At 62.2% G+C, this 25762-nt stretch overlaps 1 protein-coding gene and 1 long non-coding RNA gene across 10 annotated transcripts in view; one reads left to right on the top strand and one right to left on the bottom strand.

Annotated features, from left to right (window-relative positions):
* Positions 1-2328: 2328 nt before the first annotated feature.
* The window catches only part of MGLL (monoglyceride lipase), an 86539-nt gene continuing 63105 nt past the window's right edge, over positions 2329-25762 (bottom strand). For 7 of the 9 annotated variants that reach the window (XM_043885239.1, XM_043885238.1, XM_043885234.1 and 4 more), the window contains 6 exons: positions 22698-22834; positions 21568-21678; positions 16996-17073; positions 14353-14442; positions 6188-6403; positions 2329-4475 (listed from right to left, as the gene is read on the bottom strand). In XM_043885239.1, coding sequence (XP_043741174.1) covers positions 4350-4475; positions 6188-6403; positions 14353-14442; positions 16996-17073; positions 21568-21678; positions 22698-22834 — 758 coding nt within the window. In that variant the 3' untranslated portion in view covers positions 2329-4349. The remainder of the gene's footprint in view (positions 4476-6187; positions 6404-14352; positions 14443-16995; positions 17074-21567; positions 21679-22697; positions 22835-25762) is intronic. The other 2 variants (XM_043885241.1, XM_043885237.1) reach the window with 1 other exon arrangement.
* On the top strand, positions 4470-9549 carry LOC122682502. Its single transcript, XR_006337404.1, has 3 exons — positions 4470-5605; positions 5988-8007; positions 9298-9549. It is a non-coding gene; the product is annotated as an uncharacterized LOC122682502 (long non-coding RNA).

Below are 25762 nucleotides of genomic sequence, written 5' to 3'. Positions count from 1 at the left end.
GTAACAGGCAAAGAGAGCCCACAGGATGGGAGGAAAGGCTTGCAAACAATATGACTGACACGGGATTAGTCTCCAAAATACACAAGCAGCTCCTATAGCTCAGTACTGAAACAACAAACAGTCCAATCAAAAAAACGGGCAGGAGGTCTATATAGATATAGAAGGGGGTAAACTGGTGTAGCCACTACAGAGAGCAGTATGAAAGTTCCTTAAAAAACCAGAAGTAGAATTACCGTATGACTCAGCAGTCCCACTCCTGGGCATATATTTAGAGAAAACCATAATTTTAAATGTGCAACCCCATCTTCATAGCAGCACTACTGACAACAGCCAAGGCATCGAAAGAGGGGTCAGCAGGAGCGGATAAAGACCACGGGGAACATATGTGCTCTACAACGGAAAACTACTCAGCCAAAAAATCGTGCCATTTGTAGCAACATGGATGGACGTAGAGCTTGGCTAAATCACAAAGATACGTGTCACTGCTATGTGAAATCTTTAAAAAATGATACAAATGGACTTACAAAATACAGACTCACAGATTTAAAAAACATGGTTATCAACGGGGAATGAGGGGAGGGATAGATGCGGAGTTTGGGATTAACACACATACCTGACCACATACTTAACAACCAACAAGGACCTGTGTGGTCCTGCTGGGACTGGTATGGCTCAGGACTCTAATAGCCTCACAGCAAAGGAATCTGAAGAAGGCGCCTGCAGATGTAACTCAGCCACTCAGCTGTGCGCCTGAGACTAACACAAATGCAGCCCATCACGTGCCGTCGTCGCCTCGGTCTTGTCTGACTCTGCGACCCCACGGGCCGTAGCCCACCAGGCTCCTCTGTCCAGGGGGTTCCCCAGGCAAGAATACCGGAGTGGGTAGCCACGCCCTCCTCCGGGGGTCTTCCCGACCCAGGGATCGAACCTGCCTCTCTCAGGTCTCCTGCATTGGCAGGTGGGTTCTTTACCACTAGCGCCACCTGGGAAGCCTGAACACTACCAGTTCAGTTCACTTGGTCAGTCGTGTCCGACTCTTTGTAATCCCAAGGACTACAGAGTCGGACACGACTGAGCAACTGAACTGATGAGCTTTTTGGCAAACGCTATGTTCCCATATAAAATAAAAATCACAAAAAGGAAACCACAGTCCTGTACCCCGCAGACCCGGCCCACCCAGAGCAGACCAGACCCAACACCACCCCCACTCCCCGGGACCAGCTGGGCCCCAGCCCTGCACGCTAGCAACCAGCCCGAGCTTCGGGATCCCCCAGACCCCTACCTGACCGTCAGGAGCCGCCCCCCCACCAGTGGGCCCCCACTCCAGGACCAGCTCCGCCTGCCTGTAGGGAGCACCACCACCCCAGGCCTGGCTTCCCCGCCAGTGGGTAGGCGAGGCCCAGAGTCTCCTGGGCCCTACTCTGCCCCCAGCGAGCCGGCAGCAGCCGGGGGCCCTAGGGTTCTGGAAGCGGCCACCGCGCGACCAGACCCCGCTCGCCAGCAGCATCCACACGGCAAGGCCGGGTCCCCCACCTGCCCGCCAGAGCCCCCATCAGCACCCGGGGAGAGGGGACGCCCAGGACACTCCCCCCTCGCCCAGGTCGAGAAACTGAAAACGAACGGCAACGCGGACAGGAGGAGCCTGCGGAGGAGCACGCCCCAGATGAGGAGCAGGACAGACCCCAGGAGCAGACCTGAGTGACGCAGGCCGGGCCGCCCACTGCAGGAGTTCAGAGCGGTGACCCGGAACTCGGGGCAGAAAGACGCGCAGGGCGGTTGAGAATTTCAGGACAGCAGCAGCAGCGCATTAAACCCGAGGGCCCTTGGAGGGGTGGCCTTGGGTGGGGGTGTGGGTGTCCGCCGTGAAGTGGGCCTGCACCCATGACCCCAGCACCGGGTTCCAGCCCAGACTGCGCCTCTCCCCGTCCCTTGGCAACACTGGCCCTGGACCCGGGGGCTACACCGTTCTGATGAAGACCCAGTTCCCGCAGCTCGGTTCCAGAGGGCACAGGGCTCTGTGGGACCCCGGAAGGTGGGCTGTGGACACTCACCCCGGACAGGAGGCGGGCGGGGATGGGCCTCGGGCTGGAGCTAGACCGTCTGCGGAACACGCTTGGGAGCCGACGGGCTTGGGGGACAGGGCGCAGGCGGGCGTGCAGATTGCTGCCTCAGCCGCGGGGGAGCTGAGGTGGGCGGGGAAGCCCCAGGTTGGGGGACCAGGGCACCTTCCTAACCTGTCAGAAGGCGGGGGCCCACAGAGCGTGGTCAGCCCGGAGGCCCCCCGTCTCTGCAGGGCGTGCCAGAGTCAATCAGACAGACAGACAGACGACAGCGTCAGAAACTGTGGTTTATTAGCGTTAGCTGTGGTGCACGTTGGTGCACTAACTTTGCCGGATACATGGGGCCCCGCTGACAGCGGACATGTAGGGAGGTGGCTGAGCCGTGGGGGTGACAGCAAACCAGGAAACCGCGTGGAGAAGTCGCTGTGGTCCTAAGGGCGGGTGTTAGCAGTCGGTGAGGGGAGGACAAGGGCCTGCGGGGGGGGATTCGAGCACCAGGGCCGAGGGGACGCGGGGGTCAGCACCCCGTCCCCACCAAGAGTGGGCCCAGGGGGCCGGGACCCCCGGTGATCGCAGGCAGCATCTTCTGGAAAGCCCATCTGCACAGAATCACCTCCCCTGGCCCAGGCGGCCTGCGTGACGGGTCCACACAGGCTCGGCCGCGGGTCTGAGCAGCGCGTCCACCCGCCCCTCCCTGGCCTCAATGGTCCTCCCGCCCAGGGCCAGGCCCCTGCGGCCTTGCCACCTGTGTACACCCGGTTTCCCTGCACCGCCGAGGGATGGGAGGGCACAGCCCAGGCTCCGGGTTCAGCACGGTGGGCGACCCCAACGCAGGACTCGCTGGGCGCTGCCAGGACGGAGCCCAGACATGGCTGCCCACACCCTGACCGTGGAGGGTGAGCCCAGCCCACCCCGGTGAGGAAAACAGTCCCGGATCCGAGGAACGTCTTTCAAATACAGGTGATTCTTTGACCAGATCGCTGAAGGAGGCTAAATGTGCATCTCTGAAAGCTTTCAGAGAAAATAAGTCAACGCGGCGAAAGACTCCGGGTCAGACCACATGCCCGCCCGGCATTCGGCTTGGGAAGTGCCCGCCGTGGTGCCATGCTTCCGCACGAGGCATGGCGGTGGCCGGGTGTGGGCTGGTGCCTGGCGTCTCTGCGGCTCCTCGGCCCAGGAAGACAGCGGGAGGAGCCCTCCGGGCATTTTCTACGTGTTTTTCATCCTCCAGAGGAAAACAGGGCAATGAAGCCGCTCTCCATGGGGACCCGGCTCCCCTCTCCACGAGCCCACGCAGCTACTTCGCTGGGGGGCATGCTCTGGCTCAGCGTGCGGTGGGGGGCCCTGGAATGGAGGCGTTGGGCCGCCCCAGAAGAGCGGGGTGCAGCGGGCAGCAGCTCCCGCCGCTGGAGCGAATCCCACCCGCCCCATGTCCGGGGGCCGCGCCTTCCCTTCCCGAGGCTCAGCGCCCCCACCACGCTCACACGGACAACAAAAGCACCCCCTGGGCGGCGAGGTCCCCGATTACCGGCCAGAGCAGGGAGGGCCGAGGGCGAGGGGTGGGGCGCGGGCGGGGCCCGGCCGCCCTTCTGCTGGGGCCTCGGGCGGGGCACCGCCTGGGATCGGCTCCGGCCACCGGAAGTAGCTCCGCGGCGCCGCGCCGTCAAGACCCCTGCTTCCCGCCCACGGCCTCCGCGTCTGAACAGACGTCCAGCACAGCGGCCCTCGGAGCGGAGCGGCGGGTGAGCAGTCAGGGAGCAGCGGCCGCCCCACGCGCCCGGGAGGGGCGGGGCGGGGGGGTCCCCTTCCCACGCCCAGGCCCCCGCCCCTGGGGCTCACAGAGCTGACGCAGGTCAGGGTGGGCCCGCGGGCACGCCAGTCAGCCCTGGGCAGTGGACGCCACCCCCGTCCCACGGGGCACAGGCAGGGCGGTGGGGGGGCGCCCTCCAGTTATTGCTGGGGTGGAGGGGGTGGTCCTGGGGTCCTGCAGGGCGGGAGAGGCAGGGCAGGGCTCCCTGTGGCCTCAGGCCTTCCAGCATGTTCTCTGGAAAGTGCCTTGACCTCCAGTTTTTGCATAAAGTGTCCACCGTTTAAGGCAGATCCAGCAGTGGACAGCCTGACTGATGACAAGACTGTCTGAGTCAGTTGTGCTAGGGATTCCTCCAGTCTGTGGGGGGTGTGTGTGTGTGTGTGTGTGTGTGTGGGCATGTGTTAGCCACGTCTGAGAAGCCAGCCCCTGCCCTTCCTCTGCCCGCTTCCCGACGTGGGCCCCACAGCCAGCCAGGGGGCTCAGGGTGGGCACCCCATTGCTGCCACCGCTGTCCTTTGCGAGACCCACGTGTTTATCTCCCGGAAGACGGAGCTGGTCACCTCGGGAAGCTCTTTGTGGAGGATGTGGTAGGCACCTTCGTAAATCTGCAACCAGGAGAGACGGGCAGTCAGGACCACAGCGGGTGACGAGGCCTCCAGAGAGGACCCCTGTTCTGCGCCCAGGCCTGGTCAGCGGGCAGTCTGCAAATGGACGCCCCTCTGTGATCGCAGGCCCTTTCCTTAAACACCGTACCACCCCCCGCCACCCCACCCTGTCTGCGCTCCTCTCCCCGCGGGACCCCAGCCTTCCGACTGCATTTCGCCCACCCATGTGGTGGTCCTGGCAGCACACAGCCCCCCTGAGCTGCAGGCTGGTGTGGCCGCGGGGTAGGGGGGCTCTGGCCTCCTCCCTCCACGGCCCCCCGGATCCCTGTCCAGGCCCCAGGCTGTGGGAACGACCCGAGGGTGGATGGATGGCTCAGAATCTACATCTCCAGCCCGACCTCCCTCCGGACTCTCCATGTGTGTAACCACCTGCCTCCTTGCCATTCCCGGCAATTTCTAACAGGCATCTTCAGATTTCTTTCGTTGACTGCAGTAAAATCATGTGACAGAAAACTGACCTCCTCAACCACCGCTGCGTGTACGGTTGGGGGTGCTCGGCGTCTTAGGAGGCTCTGCAGTGCGCTAGTTCTGACAGCTGGAACCCTGGCCCCGCTACACGCCCGCTCCATGCCTGCTTCCTGCCCCCTGGCAACAACACGCTACTTTCTTTTTTCTGGCCAAGCTGCATGGCTTACGAGACCTTAGTTCTGCAACAGGGCCCCGGCAGAGAGCGCCCAACCCTGGGGCCGCAGCGAGGTCCCTCCGCTTGCTACTGCGATGACTGTGGCCAGCCCTGCTCGTTCCCTGGGGGGCGGTCGCACACGCCTTGTGCTCTTGTGAGCTGCTCGTTTCACTGAGCACAGCCCTCCTCAAGGCGCGTCCACACACGTGGCAGCAGGAAGTTCTCAGAGCCCCCCGCCCCCGCTTTCCGAGGCTGAGTAACGTTGCGCCGTCGGGATGGGACCCCACTGGGCGCATCAGTCAGCCCTCTGGACACTGGGCCCGCGTCCATCTCAGGGCTGCCGTGAACACGGGGGTGCAGACCTCTCTGAGCCCCTGCTTTCAGTCCTCTGTCCCAGTTTCAGGCACGTCAGAATGGCACTCGCAGTCCCCAGGGCCGCCTCCCCCAGGTACCATCTCCTTCCAGACCACCCCCTGTCCCAAGGTCATCTGAGTCCCCCTCTGCCCACGGGCTGGCCAGGGCTGACCCTCGGAGCGGAGCTGGGGAGGGGACGGGTGGGCAGAGGACTCGAGGCGGAACCGAGCTGCAACCCCGGCCCCCGTGGCAGGCGCAGCACCACGGGGACCGCCTGTGTACCTGTGACCGAGCAGGCGGCCCCAGACCGGGCGTCCACGCGGCCGTGCCCACGGGGAGGCCGTCAGGGGTGGGAGCCACGCACGCACGTGTCCTGAGGCTTGTCTGCCCCGCCGACTGCCCAGAGCCACCTTCAGGCTCAGCCGCCACTCGATGTGGACACGGCCCGTGGGTCCGCTCTCCCCCGATCCCTCCAGCCTGCCAGCTTCCTGATCTCAAGGGGAGACACTTGGGGGACTTCCCCAGTGGAGACGACACCTTTCCGTCCTGCTGTGCCCAACACGCAGACGTTCCCCGGGGAGTGAACGACCAGCTGATGCCTCACCGGCGCCCGGGACGCGCCTCCCAAGGGCCGGCCCCCTGCCCTCCTTGGCCCGGGGCGGCGGCAGCTGCTCACCTTGAGCGTCTTGTCCTGGCTCTTGGCCGACTCCATGAGCAGGTAGGCGCCCCTGCTGTCGCAGAGGCGGTCGGCGGAGCCCTGCAGCAGCAGGAAAGGCAACGTCAGCTTGGGCAGTGCCCGCTCCACCCGCGACACCGCGTTGAGCAGTTGGACGCCGAAGCAGACTTTGAGCCCTGCCCGGCAGACCAGGGGGTCCGCGTTGTAGATGTCCACCTGCGGGGAGAGAGGCGTCTGTCAGACCCCAGGGAGCCACCCCCCACCCCCTGCACGGCCCCGAGCGCCTCAGATTCCTGCCGGCTGGCCCTGCGCCCTCCCGTCCACGCCCGGGGCCCCCAGACGGGCTCAGCCTCAGCCTGCGCCCCTTCCCGTAAGCACGTCATAGGCTGGCGTCGATGATTTCACGCGGCAATACCATGGTTGGCGCGGGTCTGCGTCTGAGTCTGTCTTCCCTGACACAGGGTCGCCGGAGCGAACGGACCTGCTGAGTCACTGGGGGTTGGTCAGTGCAGGGACGGGGACCCGGGGAGGGATTGGGCTTCATGCAGTGGCCGCCTGGCATCCTGAGAGGCCCGTCCACTGCCCTGTGACCCAAGGCCACAGCCACCCCTCTGCCGGACACGCCAGGCAGCTGGGTCCACCCTCCTGAGCCATCTGCATTCCAGGACCCCCTCTGACACTGGCTCTGCCTGCAGCTCGGGATCTGAGCCAGCCCTGGGGGGCGTCCCGGCCTGCCCCGCCCTTGTCTCTCTGCTCACCTCCGAGGGGACAGCAAGGGGCCTGCTTACTGGAGCAGAGACGGGCAGGTGCCCACAGGACTTCCCTGGGCACCCCCAGCTGCCTGGGCTCTCAGCGTGGTCACACGGCCGTGTCTGGTCAACAGGAAGCGAGATGTGTCCAGCACCCAGGGCGGGAGCCCACCAGACCGCATCCCGCCTGAGCCGCTTGGCGCCTGCCCACCGACCAGCCTGCCAAGCCCCTCAGGGACGCACCTCTGGGTTAATTGCTCTGACAGCCTAAGTGGCTTCCTGCTCCAGGCCCCTTTCCCATGCCTGGGGCATGGAGGCTCTGTGTACATGCTGATTGGCCCTGTGTACAGGCCGACCCGTCCTGTGTACACGCCGACCCCATCATGTGTACACGCCGACCAGCCCTGTGTACACGCCAACCCATCCTGTGTACACGCTGATCCCATCATGTGTACACGCCGACTGGCCCTGTGTACACACTGACGGGTCGAGACCTGGGTGTCAGGGGAGGGCAGGTCCTGAGGCCAGCCACCACCAGGCAGGCGGAGGGGGCGGCCAGGAGGGCAGGGCAGACGCCCCACCCCCACACAGGGCAACAGGCTCAGAGGACCAACCCTCACCTCAGGTAACCAGCCCGCCCAATCCTAGCCGCCTCTGCTTTCTGAGGTCTTAAGACCTAAACCCACCAAAGGTTTGGTGTCCTGCATCCCAGGCATGAGGCGGACGGCGACCTCCCCACCAAGGCCAGGCCCGCAGCACCTGAGCAGCTGGCATCCACCCAAAACCCCAGAGAGGCCTTCATGGGGGACCACGTTTCCGTGACCCTCTTCCAGTGATCATCAGAGTGGTCAGGCCTCGAGGGGGGCTACGAAGCAGCAACACGGGGGTCTCTGAGGGGTCAGCCCAACCCGCGCACACAGGCGTCCTGGCTGCCGTAACCCTGTGGTCCTGCAGGAGGGGACGTGGGCAGAGGCACGTGGACCCTGCCTGACTTCTCAGAAAGTGAAGGTCGCTCAGTCGTGTCCCACTCTTTGCAACCCCATGGACCATACAGCCCATGGAATTCTCCAGGTCAGAATACTGGAGTGGGCAGCCTAGCCCTTCTCTAGCGGATCTTCCCGACCCAGGAATGGAACCAGGATCTCCTGTGTTACAGGCGGATTCTTTACCAGCTGAGCTGTCAGGGAAGCCCCGAGGCCCTGGCTGTTCTGCAGCCGCTGACCTCAGGGACTGGCCTCTCTGGGACTCAGAGATGTTCTTGCCAGAGTTGCGGGGGGCAGAGGGTAGCGAGCAGGGAACATGGGGGCAGGAGGGGTGGTGAGCAGACCTCTATGCAGGGCACCGGCTGAGCCAGGCCCCCGTGGCCGCCCCTGCACAGAGGTCCATGCCAAGAGAGGCTCCCACGGCTCGAGGCTTATTTGTAAGGCACTGGTAGATCCCCAGCTGCTGGGAACAGACAAGTCTTCTGTGGGGATAAGCTGTGCATGGGGGTGAGTCGCAGAGCAGGACTGGCCCACAGGGAAGTGACAGCCGGGTCCGGAGGGGCGGCGGCGGAGGCCGGGCCTGTCTGCAGCCCTGGTTATGATGAGTACACCACCTCAGGGCGGCCAAGCCTCCCAGGACGTGGGCGGGAGGCCCCCTGGCCGCGTGGGCAGGAGTCACGAAGACTACAGGAGCGGGGGCCCGACCCCCAACGCAGGCACACAGAAACGTCAGGTGGGGTGGGCGTCTGGAGCGGAGCCCCCCGCAGACGTGGGCGGGAACAGGGCCGGCCCCTCCTCAGCCCCCCGGGTGCCCGGAACTCGCCATGCGGCTGGCCAGCGTGCATGTGAACCAGCCAGGAGGCGCTTGGACGGCGTGCTGGTGCAGTGACAGAGAACACAGACTGGGCTCTGGAAGGCAGACCGCCTCGATGCAGGACTGGGGGTGCTCCCGGCGGAAGACCAGGGCGGGGCTGGGGGGCTCCTGCCGTCAGCAGGCGGAGGTCTGTGGGCGCCAGGAGCTCCCCACGGCCCCTCCTGCTCACCTCCCCCACCAGCAGCCTTGGCCGGAGAACTATGTAGAACATCCACGGCTTTTCCGAGTGGGAGGGACTCATGGCATTCTGAGAAACCGCGGTCGAGGGTGGAATGCTCAGTGTGTTGGTGGGGCTCGAGATGTGAGGGCAAACACAAAAAGGCTGAGGGGCGGCTTCTCTGTTTCCAGGGTTTTGGTGCCAGGAGCTTGGAGGGGAGTGTGGTTTAGTTGCCCAGTCGTGTCTGACTCTGCGATCCCATGGGCTGTAGCCCGCCAGGCTCCTCTGTCCGTGGGATTTCCCAGGCAGGAGTAGAGGGGTTGGGTTGCCATCTCCTTCTCCTCCAGGGACCTTCCAGACCCAGGGATCGAACCTGCATCTGCTGTACGGGCAGCTGGATTCTTCACCACGAAGCCGGACGTAGGTTCAGGATGCGGAACACATGTGAACCCATGGCTGATTCATGTCAATGTATGGCAAAAACCACTACAATATTGTAATTAGCCTCCAACTAATAAAAATAATTGGAAAAAAAACATAGGTTCAAATCCTTATGGAACAGCTGTGAGTCGAGTCCCTGGGGAAGGGACTCGCCCTCTCTGGGCCCAAGTTTCACGAGACGGACGTTCTGGAGCTGTGGCAAGATGCAGGGTGAGAAGATCCCACGCAGCGGGCTGCTGAGACCACGCTGGGGGTGTGTGTGCGTCTGCGGGTCTCAGGCTGTCAAGTTGGGGCGTCACGCCGCCCGCCCTGGCTGCCGCAGCGAACCCCAAAGATGAGCCCGCCAGGGAGCCCGCGTGTGCGCCAGCCTGCAGCGGCTCCCCGCGTCCCGCTTCAGCAAGCCCGAGCGGCTGGCAGTGCTGGTCCTCGGGCCTCACGGCTGCCGGGCCCCAGGGGAGACGTCCCCATGGAAGGCGAGCCCTAGGAGCCGACTCTGGGTCCGTGAGCTGTCCGCTTCCCCCGTTTCCCCTTGCCAGCCCCTCGGTGCTGCTATTTTTAAAGCTCGGCAGAATGTGGAAAGGGCAGCTCCCAGCGCCCGCCAGCAGGGGCTAATCCTCTCTGCTTCCTGCTTAATCCAGCCAGAGCCCAGGCCCTGAGTCTGCCCGGCGGGGAAACTGAGCGGTGTTTCTGGGGAGTCCCCCCGTGGACACATGACGCTGTGTGACCGTGGACGGGGACGCAGCGATGGGCCGCGAAGGGAAGCCTGCCCGCGAGGCATTCACCCAGACACTTCGGTTTGGTGTAGGGCCTTCGGGGACACGTTTGTGATTTCACAAAGGAGACAGAAGCTCTGACATCTCCTTTCAAACCAAGAGAGTTTGGAATCATCTCGTGATCTCTATCTCCTCCTTCTTTGACTGCGTACTTGCAGGTGGTGAGGTAACTGGATGTTTCCACTCTAAGCTCTCAAAGGGACGCGGCCCCCGCCCCCCGAGCCCACGCCGGCCCAGCACGGCTGCCGCACTTGCTGCTCTTCACTCGCTCAGGCGTGTCCGACTCTGCGACCCCAAGGACCGCAGCACGCCAGGCCTCCCTGTCCACGACCAACTCTCAGAGCTCGCTCAAACTCATGTCCGTTGAATCGATGAGGCCATCCAACCATCTCATCCTTTTTCGTCCCCTTCTCCTCCTGCCCTCAATCGTTCCCAGCATCAGGGTCTTTTCAAATGAATCAGCTCTTCACATCAGGTGGCCAAAGTATTAGAGCTTCAGCTTCAGCATCAGTCCGTCCAATGAATATTCAGGGTTGATCTCCTTTAGGATGGACTGGTTGGATCTCTTTGCAGTCCAAGGGACTCTCAAGAGTCTTCTCTAACACCATAGTTCAATTCTTCTGTGCTCAGCTTTCTTTATAGTCCAACTCTCACATCCATACATGACCACTGGAAAAACAATAGCTTTGACTAGATGGACCTTGGTTGGTAAAGCAATGTCTCTGCTTTTTAATATGCTGTCTAGGTTGGTCATAGCTTTTCTTCCAAGGAGCAAGTGTCTTTTAATTTCATGGCTGCGGTCACCGTCCACAGTGATTTTGGAGCCCAAGAAAATAAAGTCTGTCATTGTTTCCTCATCTATTTGCCATGAAGTGATGTAACCGGATGCCATGATCTTCGTTTTTTGAATGTTGAGTTTTAAGCCAGATTTTTCACTTTCCTCTTTCACTTTCATCAAGAGGCTCTTTAATTCCTCTTCGCTTTCTGCCAAAAGGGTGGTGTCATCTGCATATTTGAGGTTATTGGTATTTCTCCCAGTAATTCCAGCTTGTGCTTCATCCAGCCCAGCATTTCACATGATGTACTCTGCATAGAAGTTAAATAATCAGGGTGACACTATCTAGCCTTATGCACTCCTTTATCAATTTTCAACCAGTCTGCTGTCCCATGTCCAGTTCTAACTGTTGCTTCCTGACCTACAACAGGTTTCTTGGGAGGCACGTAAGGCTATTCCCATCTCTTGAAGGATTATCCAGAGTTAATTGTGATAGACACAGTCCAAGGCTTTAGTATAGTTAATGAAGCAAAAGTGGGTGTTTTTCTGGAATTCCCTCTGTGCGTACCAGAACCCAGGAGGAAGGGAGCAGTGACCCCAGAAGACAGGGAGCCAGACTTGCCTGTGGGGCTCTCTGGCAGAGGCCTGCCGCGGGGTCAGGGTCACTGCAGCAGTAGTCCTGGAGGAGCGGTGTGTTCGCAGAAGTCCTCCTGGAGATCAGGGCCTGTGGACTCCAGGGCTGGGCCGCCTTGGGCCAAATGACAGGGTGGGAGCACAGCCCCACCTGTCAGCGGACAGCTGGATTAAAGACTTATTGAGCAAGGGCCCACCCATCAGAGCAAGAGCCAGAATCCCCCACAGCCAGTCCCTCCCATGGGGAAGCCTGCACAAGCCTCATCCTTCTCCGTCAGAGGGCAGAGAACGAAAACCACAGTCACAGAAAACTAACCAAACTGATCACGTGGACCACAGCCTTGTCTAACTCAATGAAACTATGAGCCATGCCGTGTAGGGCACCCAAGACGGATGGGTCATGGTGGAGAGTTCTGACAAAACGTCCACTGGAGAAGGGAATGGCAAGCCACTTCAGCGTTCTTGCCTTGAGAAGATCATGAACGGCATGAAAAGGCTGCTGCAGAAATCGGAGGTTTTACTGGAAACTGCACATTTGAAACCGAGTCATCCTTTGGCTGCGGCAGTTGGAGGCTCTGCCCACAGGCCTCACCTCGCAGGGATCCTGCACACGGAGCCATGGTCCCCAGCACCCCCGCCCGCCATGCGGGCCGCGTGGACCAGGAAGTACCCGTCAGGAGCCCCACGCTCGTCAATCCCAGCTGGAAGGACACGCCAAGCACGGACTTTGGAATCTGCTCCGACTGGCTTGCAACCCTGGACAGGCTATTTACCCCCCGAGCCCCAGTTTCCTCATCTGTGAAATGGGGTTCATGTCGACCCCGCTCCTGCCAGGACCGGCTCTAATGCTCTGGTTCTCACCACACAGGTCTGCCTCTTGGAATGAACATCTTTCTTTACTCAAATTTTCTCAACCCTGATGGGTCAAATGTGGCTCCAAGATGGGGGTTTGGGAGGTACTGCTTTTAAAATTAAATTCTAATTCAAACAGGGTGTGGACGACTGGGCAGACTGCCTCCCTCTCGAGTCCCACACAAGCCAGACTCAGCAACAAGTGGTTCTCGAGGCTGGGGAGCTGGAGCCGTGGCCTGAACATCCCTGCCTACACGTCTGGGGTGACTCCCATCCAGCTGAGTGGCTCAGAGGGCCGGGAGGCCAAATTCTGTCATGATGCCAGACCCCAAGGAAGCCAGGGCTGTCCGGCAGCCAGGACTGCCCAGCTCAAAGTCCTGACAAAAGATGGGAAACCGAGGCAGGAGATGATCCAGCGTTACACTCCCGGTGTCCAGGGCACTGCCTCTTCACGGGCCGTGAGCCTGCGGGGTCCCACCCCCCAGAGAGAGCTCTCAGGCAGGCGACCCCAGGCAGGCCCCAGCACCTGGGGAGCCTCTGTCTGCCCTTGTGACACAGGCCACTGTGTGGGTGAGGACGAGCCAGCCGCCTGGCCCGGAGCACGAGGGCCCATCCTCGCAGGCTGGGGACGAGGTGCTGGCCCTTCACCGGAGGGGAGGGGGCGTGGTGCCCTGACTAGCACCGTCACGGACTACCCTGGCCCCCACAGGGACCCGTGGACCCGGGCGCCGGCCTGGCCCGTGGACCCGGGCGCCGGCCTGGCCGGAACCCCTGGTGCGCCCTCCAGCCTGGCCGCACGCCCCCTCCCGCCCCACAGCGAGCTGTCCTCCTCCGCTCTCGGGCCACGAGCTTGGGCAGGGTGACGCCGCCCCCTATCCGGGACAAATAATCGACTGTCCAGGGGTAAGAACCAGCCCTGGGACACAACTTCTGAAAGAGTGACATAGCCCAAGGACACAACAGAAAACGATCAGAATCGAATGGGAGCGAGACGGCAGACAAGCCTCGACCTCCATCCTCAGCCGACAAGGGGGACGACACATCCAGAGGCGCCGTGACACTTCCGGGGCGACAGGCGGGGGGGCGACATCCCCGCCCCTTCCCCAACAGCGGGAATGAGCCTTCCGCTCATTAGCACATGGAACGACCCAGCCTGTAAATCTAACCACGCCGCGTTTCCAGGCCACACTCGCCCTCTGCGAGGCCCACACGCTGTGCTTCTGTCTGAATCTGAACAGACCCACGTCTCACCCATCACTGTCTCCCCTGAATTCTTTCTGCGATGAGACATCAAGAACCTGAGCTTCATGAGGTCCTGAAACCAGGCACCGTGGGTTTTGGCTGGGTTTGAGTCCCAGCCACGTGGGTTCGAGCCCATCTGAGGGACACGGTTTCAGGGCCGCTGTTGGAGGGACGTGCTGCCTCTCCACTGGCTGCTCACGTAAAGCTGCTGGAAGCCAGCTTCGCCTCCACTCGGGGAAAGTCTGGGTGGGAATAATGCCAAACCAGGGGACACACGAGGTGGGGGCAGAGACGGTGGCGACTAAGACGCCGAGCCCCTGGATCCAGCCGTGGCTGAAGCCGTCCGTTACATTCACCAACAAAGCCCTCTGACTGCTGAAGTCATTCTGAACTGGTTGCAGTTACTCACAAGCCAGTGACACCTGGCTGGCTCACACACGCAGCTCCCCCCAGTCAGGTGCTCCCACACGTGGGCACAGCTCGGAGAACCACCGCCCGCCCCTCCCACCAGACCCCTAAGCCAGACGGCGCCTCACGCCCCTCCACGTCCCTGCCACCGGGCAGAGTCTCGGCGGAACGGCGGCAGACAGCCGCAGCGAGGCCAACGCGTGACTCCCCCCAGGCCTGGGCCGTGGCCGGCTCCCCCCACCAGCCCCAGCCGCCCCCGGTCCCTCAGAAAGACTCACCTCCGTCTTATTCCTCGAGAGCACGCTGGAGTCGATCCGGCCCAGGGACATGTTCGGCAGGACAAGGTTGAGAACTTTAGCAGCGAAGACCTGGACACGAGGCGAGGCTACAGTTAGTGCCGTGGGACCCTCGCCCGGCCTACGTTCCACTAAGGAGAAGGACACCCCGACGGGGCATCAGCCGGGCCGATCCCAGGCAGGGCACCCAAGGGCCCCTGCTCGTCCCACCCAGATGGCCTCCCGGGTCTGGCTTCGGGCTGGGTGGGGGTGGCCGGGCGGGGACAGCAGGGGCCATCTGCTTCCTTGCTGCTCCCGATGTGTGCGGCCACCTCCCCGGACCACACCAGGCGGTGATCTAGAATTCCCTGCGGGAGCAGAAGCACCCAGGCACCCGAGCTGAGGCAGGACGCACCCTGATCAGAAGGCACCGTGATTGTCTCGGGGCAGGAACCACCACCAGGCCGAGCAGACGCAGGGCGGAGAGGGGCTGCACACAGCCGGCCTGTCCCTCAGCTGCCCACGGGGTCACCAAGGCGCCTCCACACAGTAGGCGCTTAACACAGGCTGCCCCAACGTGATCTGGACTGAGGCCCAGGCCGCCCCCGCGCCCACCCCCCAGAGCTGCTGCTTATCCAAGAGACGTGTCAACCGGCTCGCGCGCGTCTGCTGGGGGAGCGGGGGCCGTTTCCGTTTCTGCAGACGCCCAGGGAGAGAGACGCTATTTCCAAGGTGAGCTGTGAAACGCTGAGATCAGACTCATGCTCGGAAAGCGGGGGGCGGCGAGTCCCAGGTCTGTGCGGCCGTCACAGGGCCGACGGGGGTGCCCCTTGGGACCAAGCGAGCGCGGGGTGTCGGCACGGTCCCAGGGGCTCTCCGTCTTCTGATCTCGACACAAACGCCCTGAGGGGAGGGCTGACCCTCATTTAAGAGACGACACAGGCTCAGCGCCACTGCCCGCGGCCGGCTGGACGGGGTGGACAGAGGCCTGGGTGCGGCCGCCCCCGGTTCCCGGTGACCGAGAGGCCTGAGCTCACCTGCTGTCCCCCCAGCACTGCTCCCTGAAAGCTCGCCTTCCTAGACCATCAGGAGCCTCACGACCTTGCGCACAGCTGGGCCCCACATGGCCGGGGACCCATGGGGTGACCTCTGACCTCACGGCACCCCAGGCTCAGGCCCAGGCCTCATGCATGTGGACCAGCAGCCTCTACGTGCCGGGCGTTTGCCCACCCGGCCCCGAACACCCACGATCTAGCCTGGAGCCCCGCGTCAGGCCTCCAGCCACCCGCACCCATCGAAGCGTCATGGGCTGAACAGGACCCGCAGAGCAGGGTCAGGGGTCAAGCTGGGGCTGGGTCGGCCCCAGGGACGAGTACAAGCCGCGGAGGGCTGGAATTCCAGGAGGGAAGGGACTGGCTGCTTCTGAGCAGACAGGACGGCCTGTGGGTTCCTGGATTCGGGGCTCCTCTGCGGGCCTGACCCCAGGAGCTGAGATCTGTGCTTCCAAAGGCCAGAGTGTGTGAACGAGGCAGAAACACGGAGATAAAGTGCCCTGGGCGCAGAGAGAGGGGGCACCCCGGACACCCCGCCTTCACCGGGGCCGCCCCACGGGGGGTGGGCTTTCGGGGCGCGCCCCCCCCAGCGGTGGCCCAAGGGCGTCATGCGGGAAACGTAACGGGAGGCCCAGTCTGCTGAGCCGCTCCGAGGCTTCCTGCTCTTCCTGATGACCCGCCACAGCCCCCAGGACTCGGGGGCTGCGGGCCGACTCTGCACGTGCCCCCGTCACACCTGGGCCCCCGGGAGCCGCGTGCGATGGGACCAGGCCAGCTGCCCACCCCCCCGGCACGTCTCACTGCCTCGTCCAGCACGGCCTTTTCAGTTCGGCTGCCCCTTCACTCTCCCTCCCGGGACACCCGGCCGAGTCCTGGCGAGGACTGCCGCCTGGAGCTCCCGGTCTCCCCAGGAGCCCCGAGGTCTCCCCCCAAGCCCTGTTCCTCCCACCTGGCTACTGCACCCAGCTGCTCCCCCCATCGGGCCCCTCCCTTCCTGACAGTCAGCAGCACGGCTCCACGTGAGGCCGTGTCCCCGACCCCCACGGGCAGGACAGGGACAGGGCCGCACCTGGCCCGCACGCTGCCCTTCCCAGGAGCCCAGGGTGAGAGAGGCGGGCGCCACCCAGACCGAGCTCTTCTAAACCAGCGGAGTGTGTTCCGGCCGCGCTTCCAACAAGGCTCAGTTGAGCAGAGACGAATCTCTGATGGCAGTAAGGTCACAGCTTAAAAAAAAACACCTGGGTGCCTCTTGGCCTGCTCCCCACAAAACCAGAGAAGGGGAAATGCCGTCTCAGGGGGGAGAAGCTCGGAACTGCCGCCCAGCACATGCTTTTTAAGGGTTGGCTTCTTTCTTTAGCCTTTTCATTAGGAAGAGAGAGAGAGTGGCTGACTTGTGACCAAGGAAGCTGGGGTTGAGGAGGGGCCCCGAGGTCCAGGGCGAGGAGGGAGGCGGGGGGCTGGAGAGAGCCTGCAGACCCCAGGCGGGGAGGATCAGTTTGTCCAGGTCACCGCTGATTGCTGTTGTCCTCTGCCCCAGCACCGTCCACCAAGAGAGTCCACGGCCACCGGGAGGAGGGGTGGGGCAGCGGCTCACCCACAGAGAAGCTGGCATCCGGGATACAATGGCTCTTACTGTCAACTGCAGCACTTCTTCCAAACTTTTTGGAGGCTCCTGCGGGCGCGTGGAGAGAGCCCCGGATCCCGCTCAGGACGGGGTGACCCGGCCACGGCCCCGGGAGGAGACCCCCACCCTCATTGTGAGGCCAGCGGGCTAAGGCAGGTCCATGCAGCTGCAGAGCCCCTCAGGGCACCTCAGCGCTCACGGCCCAAGGACAGCCTGGGAGCTGAGACCCCAGCCCTGGAGGAGGAGGCGCTGGAGACTCGAAGCTGGGCAGGCTTACATCTGACCTCTGGTTCGGAACCCAGAGAGCCTGTGGTCCTCAGTTTCTGTTTGGAAGGAAAGTTATGACCAACCTAGACAGCATATTAGAAGCCAGACACATCACTTTGCCGACAAAAGTCCGTCTAGTCAAAACTATGGCTTTTCCAGTCATGTATAGATGTGAGAGTTGGACCATAAAGAAAGCTGAACCCCAAAGAATTGATGCTTTTGAACTGTGGTGTTGGAGAAGACTCCTGAGAGTCCCTTGGACTGCAAGGAGATCCAACCAGTCCATCCTAAAGGAAATCAGTCCTGAATATTCACTGGAAGGACTGATGCTGAAGCTGAAACTCCAGTACTTTGGCCACCTGATGTGAAGAGCTGACTCACTGGGAAAGATCCTGATGCTGGGAAAGATTGAAGGCAGGAGGAGAAGGGGACAACAGAGGATGAGATGGCTGGATGGCATCACTGACCCGATGGACATGAGTTTGAGCAAGCTCTGGGAGTTGGTGATGGACAGGGAGGCCTGGCGTGCTGCAGTCCTTGGGGTCGCAGAGTCGGACACGACTGAGCGACTCAATAACAACAAAAAAGTGCGGACAACCAAGTGAAGCTTGAAGGGCTGCCGGGAGGCGTCCTGACACCCGAATCCTCCAGGGAGCACCCTAATGGCCCCCAAAGGGGGCCCCCCGTGCGACTGGGGGGACGAGCAAACCCCGTGTCACTGAGTGGGGACTCCAGGAAGCAGGGGGAACCCCGACAATCTCAGCCTCGAAGAGGACCAGGTCCATGCCCGCGAGCAAGTGAGCGAGGAGCGTCCCTGGCCCATCCCTGGGCGCCCGTGGGTTAACGGCAGGCCCTCCCCTTTGAGTGCCGGGGGCCTGCACCGCGCCGTTATTGATTCCCCAGGTTCTAATGGCTCCGGGAGACCACTCTGAAGCTTCTGCAGCTGAGAGGCTTAACACGAGGAAGGTCACACACAACTGCTCGCTTCCACAGCAGTGCAGCGGGCTGGCCTGGGCGCAGGATGGCATAGCTGGGACAGAGCCCGGAGGATTCCTGGGGGCAGCGAGCGGGCACTGAGTGACCCCCAGGCGGACAGCAGGAAGCCTGTGTGCCTTAGGGTGGGACCAAGGCCTCTGGTGCACGCGGCGGCCGAGTTCAGGGGGCCAGGTCTCGAGCCAGCCACGCCCCAGCTCCCGGTCTAACTGTATCTGAGCTTGATGACCGGCCCTCCCCCGGCCCCTCCCGTGTTCTTTCCAGCCCCCCTGCTCCAGGGCCTTCCGGACTCCGGGGGCTAAAAGCAGAAGAGCAACACCCAGACGGGAAGCTGATCCCCTGTGGTTTTGGGGGGAAAGGACGTCCCACCACGCCCACTGGCCAAGCCACAGCGCGCGCTGACCTTGAGTGAGACCGCGGCCTCGTCTCCCATCCGTGGCCCATGCACAGGGCGGTGACGGAGGGGAAGTCACCCGGGTGTGCCTGGCCTGGTGCCTCCAGGGTGGCGTATAGGAGCACGGGGCCGCTCCCGCATCTCCACCCGGGGCCCGGGGGACAGCCTCCGGCCAAGGGCAGACAGGGCCACATGGAGGACCACCCCAGCCCTCACTCGGGGCAGACGTCCAGGGCGACGCCGGGTTTTCCCAGAGAAAGAACGGGTCGGCCCGCAGCCACGCACGCGTGTCGCCCTGGGGGGTCAGGGTGCCGCACCAACAGGGGGGCGTGGGGACCCCGTGTCCCTGGGGCGGCTGCGCTGACCCTGACACCTGTCCTGGGGTCCAGGCTTGCTGTGTCTATAAACTCCCGCTTCCACCTGGATCTGAGCGCTGATGGGGTTCTCCCCGAATCATCCCCCGGCTGCACATACCCCAGCCGGCTGGAAGTGGGGCGGGAACCAGCTGTGCTGGGGCCGTGGGCGGGGGGCAGCCACCCTCCATGTGCCCGCCTGCGCTCCGAGGCCCCGGTGCGGCGAGCCGCTTTGTGAAGTCTCTCCGTTGGGACAATGAAACAGCGAAGAAGTCAGTGGCTCCGTTGCGTCTGACTCTGTGACCCTGTGGACTGTGGCCCCAGGCGCCTCTGTCCAGGGGATTCCCCAGGCAAGAATACCTGAGTGGGCAGCTGTGCCCTTCTCCAGGGGAACTTCCCGAGCCAGGGACTGAAGCGTGTCCCCTGCACGGCAGGCGGGTTCTTTACCATCTGAGTCGCCGGGGAAACCCATGGGGAACCGGCTGCCGTGAACACACCTCTGACCTGCCCAGGAGCCGCGCTCTGGGACGGGAATCACGGACCAGAACCCAGCTCTGCGCGCTGCACCTGGCAGCCTCGAGGCCCAGGGAAGGCCCCCCGCCCCGTCCACCTCGACCAGAAGGGGATCTCCAGGAATCTGAGGTCCTGAAGATGGAGTCACTGGAAACCCAAGGACCAGCCAGGTTTCACCCGACCCACAGCGAGCCGCACGCACCCCGCCCCCACCCCGCCCCTGCAGGACGCTCTGTGACCTAGAGCCCCCCGAGTCTGAGGCTTCCTTCCGAAGCTGCCCAGGCGAGAGGAGGCCAGAGAGTGGCCCCGGGCTCCCGCACGGCGGACGCGACGCCGACTCTGTGGTCAGGACTGCCCGACCCCCTAGGGCAGCGACAGGCCTCCCAGACGGGAGGGGGTGCCCTGGGCCCGGGGGCCGCGGGGACTCTCATGAATCCTGCCTAACAGCCGGGACCTGCATTCCCCTGCCCACAAGGACATCTGTCACCACCAGCTGGGAGAGGTCACGCCGCAGGCCTTGCCCGAGACTGGAAGGGGCACCGGGTGGCCTCCTGCTCGGGGCCCGGCTGCCCCCCACCCCCTGCCTCTGTGCCCTTCATCTGAAACCCCCAGGGTCCTGGGCTCCTCTCGGGGCCCTGGCGGCGGGCACGTCACCGCAGAAATCATGCACCGTCCCGTCTGGGGAGATGCCCTTGCGGGGGAGTGGACAGCCCTGGGGGGCAGGGGGTGGACCTGGGCAGCCGAGGGTCCTTTCCAAGCCCCGGGGTCCCGCGCGTAACTGCAGCCAGCGACCTCCCTGTCCCTGGGGTGAGGGCGGGAGCTGAGGGCATGATTCACGCGTGAGCCTGGCACACACCACCCAAACAAGTCACGAATGGAGCCCGCGGAGTGCCGTGGGAGCTCTGCCCGGAACCCCGGTCCTGCTCACTCTCTTATCTGACCAGGGACCTCGGACGGTCCAGCCGCACGTTACGTGATCATGACCAGGAAGGGAGGGGGCCGGGAGACTGACCCCCCGGAGCCTCGCCTGGGAGTCTGTGAGTGAACCCATCCTCTAGGCAGTCCCGCCTCTGCCAGGCACTGAAATCCACTGGAGTTGATTTCAACAAGTTGGGGGCGATTTCCTTAGATGGGAGTAAAACTCAGAGGAGCTAGCTGTGTCTCCTCTTGGGAGACTCGAGTAAAGAGGTGCTCTCTGGCTGAGCCCTCAGAGAGGCCCCAGTTTCTCCTTGGCTCGGTCCAGCCCCGTTTCAAATTGCTGAGACTCTGTTTCCGCTGGATGCCCACCTGCAGGGCCGGGATCACGGCTGTGGCCCTGGGCTGCAGGAAACACCCCTGGTGCCGGGTCCCCAGGGGCCCACCGAGGCCTTGGGGGGCCTCTCCGCCCCGTCACGGACCACGAGGCAGTGGGTGTGCCGTGTCCTGCGAGGATGGCCCCCACCTCACTGCCCCCTCTGCTCCTCTGAGAGTCCTGAGCACTGGCTCGGGGGGTGGCAGCTGCCCCCCTGACCCCCGTGTCAGGAAGAGACTGACCAATGCTTGGGGAGACGCGGGGCTGGCCTGCCACCCTCACCGGGTCTCAAGTCTCTGAAACCTGGGCTCAGATCAGGTCAGGATCCCATATCCACGATCCGGCTGCGCCCAGGCCGTGCTTCCTCAAGGGGCAAAGCCCAGCCCAACCCACTGGGAGCACCACGAGGACCGTCACGGCCAGAAAAACGCCCCCAAGGAGCCACGTGGGTTAGAGTTGCATGCTCAGCCGTGGACAGCTGCGAGACCTTTCCTCCTCTGAATGTCCACCGAGAAACGTGCATGGACAGGAAGCCAGTTTTTTTTCTGTTTGTTTGGGGGAAAACCACACCTGACTTGAGAACTGACTGAATTCCGGCCACAACAATGCTCACTGCATCCAAACCTCGTCACGACAGTGGGAGAAGCCCCTTTGCCCCGGAGGCAAGCTGTGAGCGTATGCTCAGGGCCCAGGAGGCTTGCCGGGGCTCACGGAACAGGAGGTCCGCTTACCTTGAAAAGCGTCGCCGAGTCTGGATTGGCGACGACCAGTGGGGAGATGAGGACCATGCCGGAGAAGTGGCCCGGCCTCTCCGCGGCCGTGAGGATGGAGATCGCGCCACCCTACGGGAAGAGGGGGCGTGTGGTGGGCGTGGGCACCGTCGTGGATCCCCCAGGCCCAGAGCCCCTACCTTGGAACAGGCACCCTCAAATGCTGGGGGAACTGGACCCGCGATTACTCTATTACGCGTGTTTCCCCAGGGTTTTCCAGGCACAAATGTTTCAGGGGATGTAAATAAGGTTCCTGCTTGGGGGCTTGAAGGGCCACAATGACACATTTCTATTTCAAGTCAAAAGCTGGCAGCCCCCCAACTCATCCAGTCCGTCAGGCTTAATATGAGATTTAAAAAAAAAATCTGAGGATGATGAGAGATTGTTACACTTTTTGGGTTTTTTTTTCCCGGTTCAGTTAAAGGGCCTAGGAATCGAGGTTCCAAGAAAAATACTTAGTGGACATGGGAGCTGCTGAAGGCGGGTGGCCTTGGCTATTGACGAGGGGATCTGAACCAGGAGGTGAACTCCACACGCTCACGAGGGCCAGGCCGGGTGGTGGCCAGGCGGGGAGCGGGGGGAAGGTCCCCAGGGTGCAGAGTCCAGCAGCTCAAAGTCCTCTGCCGGCCCGCATGGCTGGGCGCCTAAAGGCAGGTCTGGGCTGAGTGCTGCCAGTTTGAAGAGACTCGATTTAAAGATCACAGATGATTTAAATATTCTGAGAGAAGTCTGTGTATTTAAAAGGCAAAAACGATCAGGAATGACCTTTAAGGACTGCGTGCCTGGGGACCCCTGTCCTACTGGGAACCGCGTGACTCTGAAACCGGCAGGAAGCGCTGTGCTTCCCTGACGGCGAACTGAGGGGCCCCACCCCAAAAAAGGGGAGCAGAGGTGACCCTGGGCCCTGACGGGAAGGAACGGGTGGGGCAGCCCTCCTCTGGGGCCGCCTCCGGGACGCCGACCCCAACTTGTTTCCTGAGCACAAACTTCCCAGGAGCCCCATGCCCAGCGTGTGCAGAGGGCGACCCCGCTCCATCCCCACCCGGGGGGACGCTGGGCTGGACCCAGGGGCCCCTCCGTGGTCTGCTCACCATGGAGTGGCCCAGGAGGAAGACGGGCAGCCCCGGGTGGTCCTTCTGCACGGCGTCCACATGCTGTAGCACGTCCCTGACGAAGACGTGGAAGTCGGACACCACCATCCTCTCACCCTCGCTCTGCCCGTGGCCGACTGGAAGGGAAGCGGGGCACAGAACCGGTCAGCAGGGGCAGCGCCCCCCGCCAAGCCCGGCGGCCTCCTCACGGAACGACCACCACTCTCCAGGGAGGACACCCACCCCCGACCCTCCCAAGCGTGCTCTCGAGTGTGCAAATTCTCCACCGCCCCCAAACCCGTTTTACAGGTTACGAAATGGAAGCACAGACAGGTTAAGGAATGTGCCCAAATCACACGGCCGGGAAGTGACTGTTCACGCAGCCAGGAGGCCTTCCCGCTGGCCACTTCCCAGGAAGAAAGCAGGACAGACACACGGAGTCCGGGTCCCACCGGAGCGGGACCCGGGAGGCCTGGGCGCCCCCAGCTCCTCGAGCCTCAGGCCGTGTGTTGGAGTGCCAGTGTGTCAGCGGGTGAAGGCCGCATCGCGTCCCCTCCCCGCCACCTTCTGGGGACGAGGAGGGGACAAGACGCGCACCAGCCTAGGGGCGCCAGAAACGCTCTCCGCGAGGCGGCAGCAGAACCAGGCCGCGCTGCCTCCCTCCTGGGTGTTACCCTCCGCCTGACCCGAGCTGTTCATTTCCCCGAGTCCTTTCTGAGGGTCCCTCCACGCCCGCCTCTCTGAGGGATGCCGGTCGCCATGGAAACTGGGTGATGTGAGCGTTTGCAAAGTGCAGAAGAGGAGGCACAAGGATGCACGTTGAGCACGCCTGCCCGAAGCCCCTCGGCCGCCTCTGCCTGGAGGGGCTGTGACTGAGCCCCCCAGCCCACGGACAGAAAAGGGTGGCTTGCAGTGGCTGGAAGCTGGGCCGCCCAGACCCTGATTCGGAACCCTCCATGAGGCCAGACCACAGCCCCTGTGCTCTGCTCTGCCCCCCACGTGTGTCTGCCCACCGCTGCCCAGCCCACCCGCCTCTGACCATCCGGAGGGCCCTCCCATCACCTTCTCAGCGGCAGGCCCAGCCCCTTAAGCTCGTCTTTCCTTCTAACGGAGCTAAGACATGCCGTCGTCACGACGCTGCAGCACACATTTCCGCACACATTCCGCACCGCCGTGCGACCGTCGCCGCGTCCCCCCAGAACCTTTCCATCACCCCCAAGCTGAAACCGCGTGCCGCCTGCCGTGGGCTGGACCCCCGCCCCCAATCCACACGCTGACACCCCACACCCACAGCGCAGGAGGGGGCTGGATTTGCAGACATGGTCTTTCAAGAGGTGATTAAGCTGCCCCCAACCAACAGCAACCCACTCCAGTATCCTTGCCTGGAAAATCCCATGGACCGAGGAGCCTGGTGGGCTGCAGCCCATGGGGTCGCAGAGTCAGGCACAACTGAGCTAACAGCATCCCGTCCGCCTGGTGTCCTTGTAAGAAGAGAGTAAGACATGGACATGCAGGGGGACGGCGAGAGGGGAGGCGGGGAGGAGACAGCCGTCTGCACGCCTGGGAGACAGGCCTTGGGAGGAACCAGCTGGGTTGACAGCTTCATCTCGGATTCCCAGCCTCCAGAACGTTCAGGAAATAAATTCCTACCCTTAATGTCGCTCAGTCTATAGTAGTTTGCTATCCAAGCCGCCCAAAGTACCCGCTAAACAATAATCCTCAGCCCACTCCCCCGACCTGAGAATATAGTTCAGTAACGATGTGGACAGAGCATCGCGTTTAAAGTCCAAAGTATTGTGTGCCTGTGTCACTAATCGATACACGATTAGATTAATTTCAAAATAAATTTGTTGTTTACAACTATAAATTTTGCTGTTTCATCTTCCAGTTTAATTCTCCTGATTATGTAAACATTTACCTGGTACAAGAGTTAGAAAAATAAAAACAGATCCATTCACTGACGTCTCACTTCTGCTCCTGTTCCCCATGGCTGATCATCTTATATTGTCTGTCTTCCCTCCAAAGCATTTCTTCTTGCAAAAATAAGAAAATATCTATCTATCCATATTTCCCCCCCTTTTTTCCTTTTACATAAAAGGTAGCATGCTACAGATCCAGCCTATTCTACGCCAGGTTTTCTCAGTTTTAACAGAGTCTGGAGATGACTTCAGACGGCACGCAGACGGAGAGCTCCTCGTCTGTCTGAGGGCTCCTCGTGTGGGTGAACCACAGTCCACTGCAGCCATCTCTTGCCAAAACCGCGTGTGTGACATCCATCCCTGTTCACCAAACCGCTGACCGAACCGCATCACTGGGGATGCTTCTTCCACCTTCAAGAACGCGCGCCTCCAGGGTACACGTCCGGGGCAGGTGTGCTTGGCCGAAAGGTGCCCGCAGATGCTGTTTCGGCGGGTTGACATCGTCCACTCGTCCACGGGGGGCGTGCGGGGTTGAATCTACCAGCCTCCCAGCAAAGCACGTCACTCTGTGTTTGGATTCTCGCCCGTAAGACAGAGGGGAACGTGCCAGTCAAACATCTTCTCATATTTTAAGGGGAACTTGTGTTTCTTTCCCGGTAAACTGAGAACGCCTGCCTTTGCTGTTTGTCTTTTTCTATTGAGGTTTCGCATTTCTTGATATTTAGGAGCTCTGTGTACACGAGGTGGTCATCTGTCCTTCAAGTTGATGTCGTGTTTAGCTATGGAAGATTTTTGAGAAAATGGTCCATCTTTTCTTTCCATGGCTTCTGAATTTTGGTTCTCATTTATAAAGGCCTTCTCTGCTCCTGGGGTATCAGGAGCTCAGCACTTTCTCTGGCTCCGTTCCTTGGCGGGGGTAACACACACACAGCCTAAGGTTCGCAGCAGCCCCCTGTGAGCGCGCCACTCAGGGCCGGCAGGCGCATTCGCAGAGCTGGGCAGCTGGCCACCATCGTCCCCAGACGCGGCTTCGCTCTCCACACACGCATCCTGACCCAGCCGCAGCTTGTCGGGGTACGTGGTGTGAGACACAGCTCCCTGGCCTGGGGCTTCTTTCCTTCTTAAAACCGAGGTGACGCTCACACC

The sequence above is a fragment of the Cervus elaphus genome, chromosome 24 (assembly GCF_910594005.1).
Source record: "Cervus elaphus chromosome 24, mCerEla1.1, whole genome shotgun sequence".
Classification (NCBI taxonomy): domain Eukaryota; kingdom Metazoa; phylum Chordata; class Mammalia; order Artiodactyla; family Cervidae; genus Cervus; species Cervus elaphus.
Note: the sequence above shows the minus strand (reverse complement) of the source record. Positions and strands in the feature narration are given on the sequence as shown.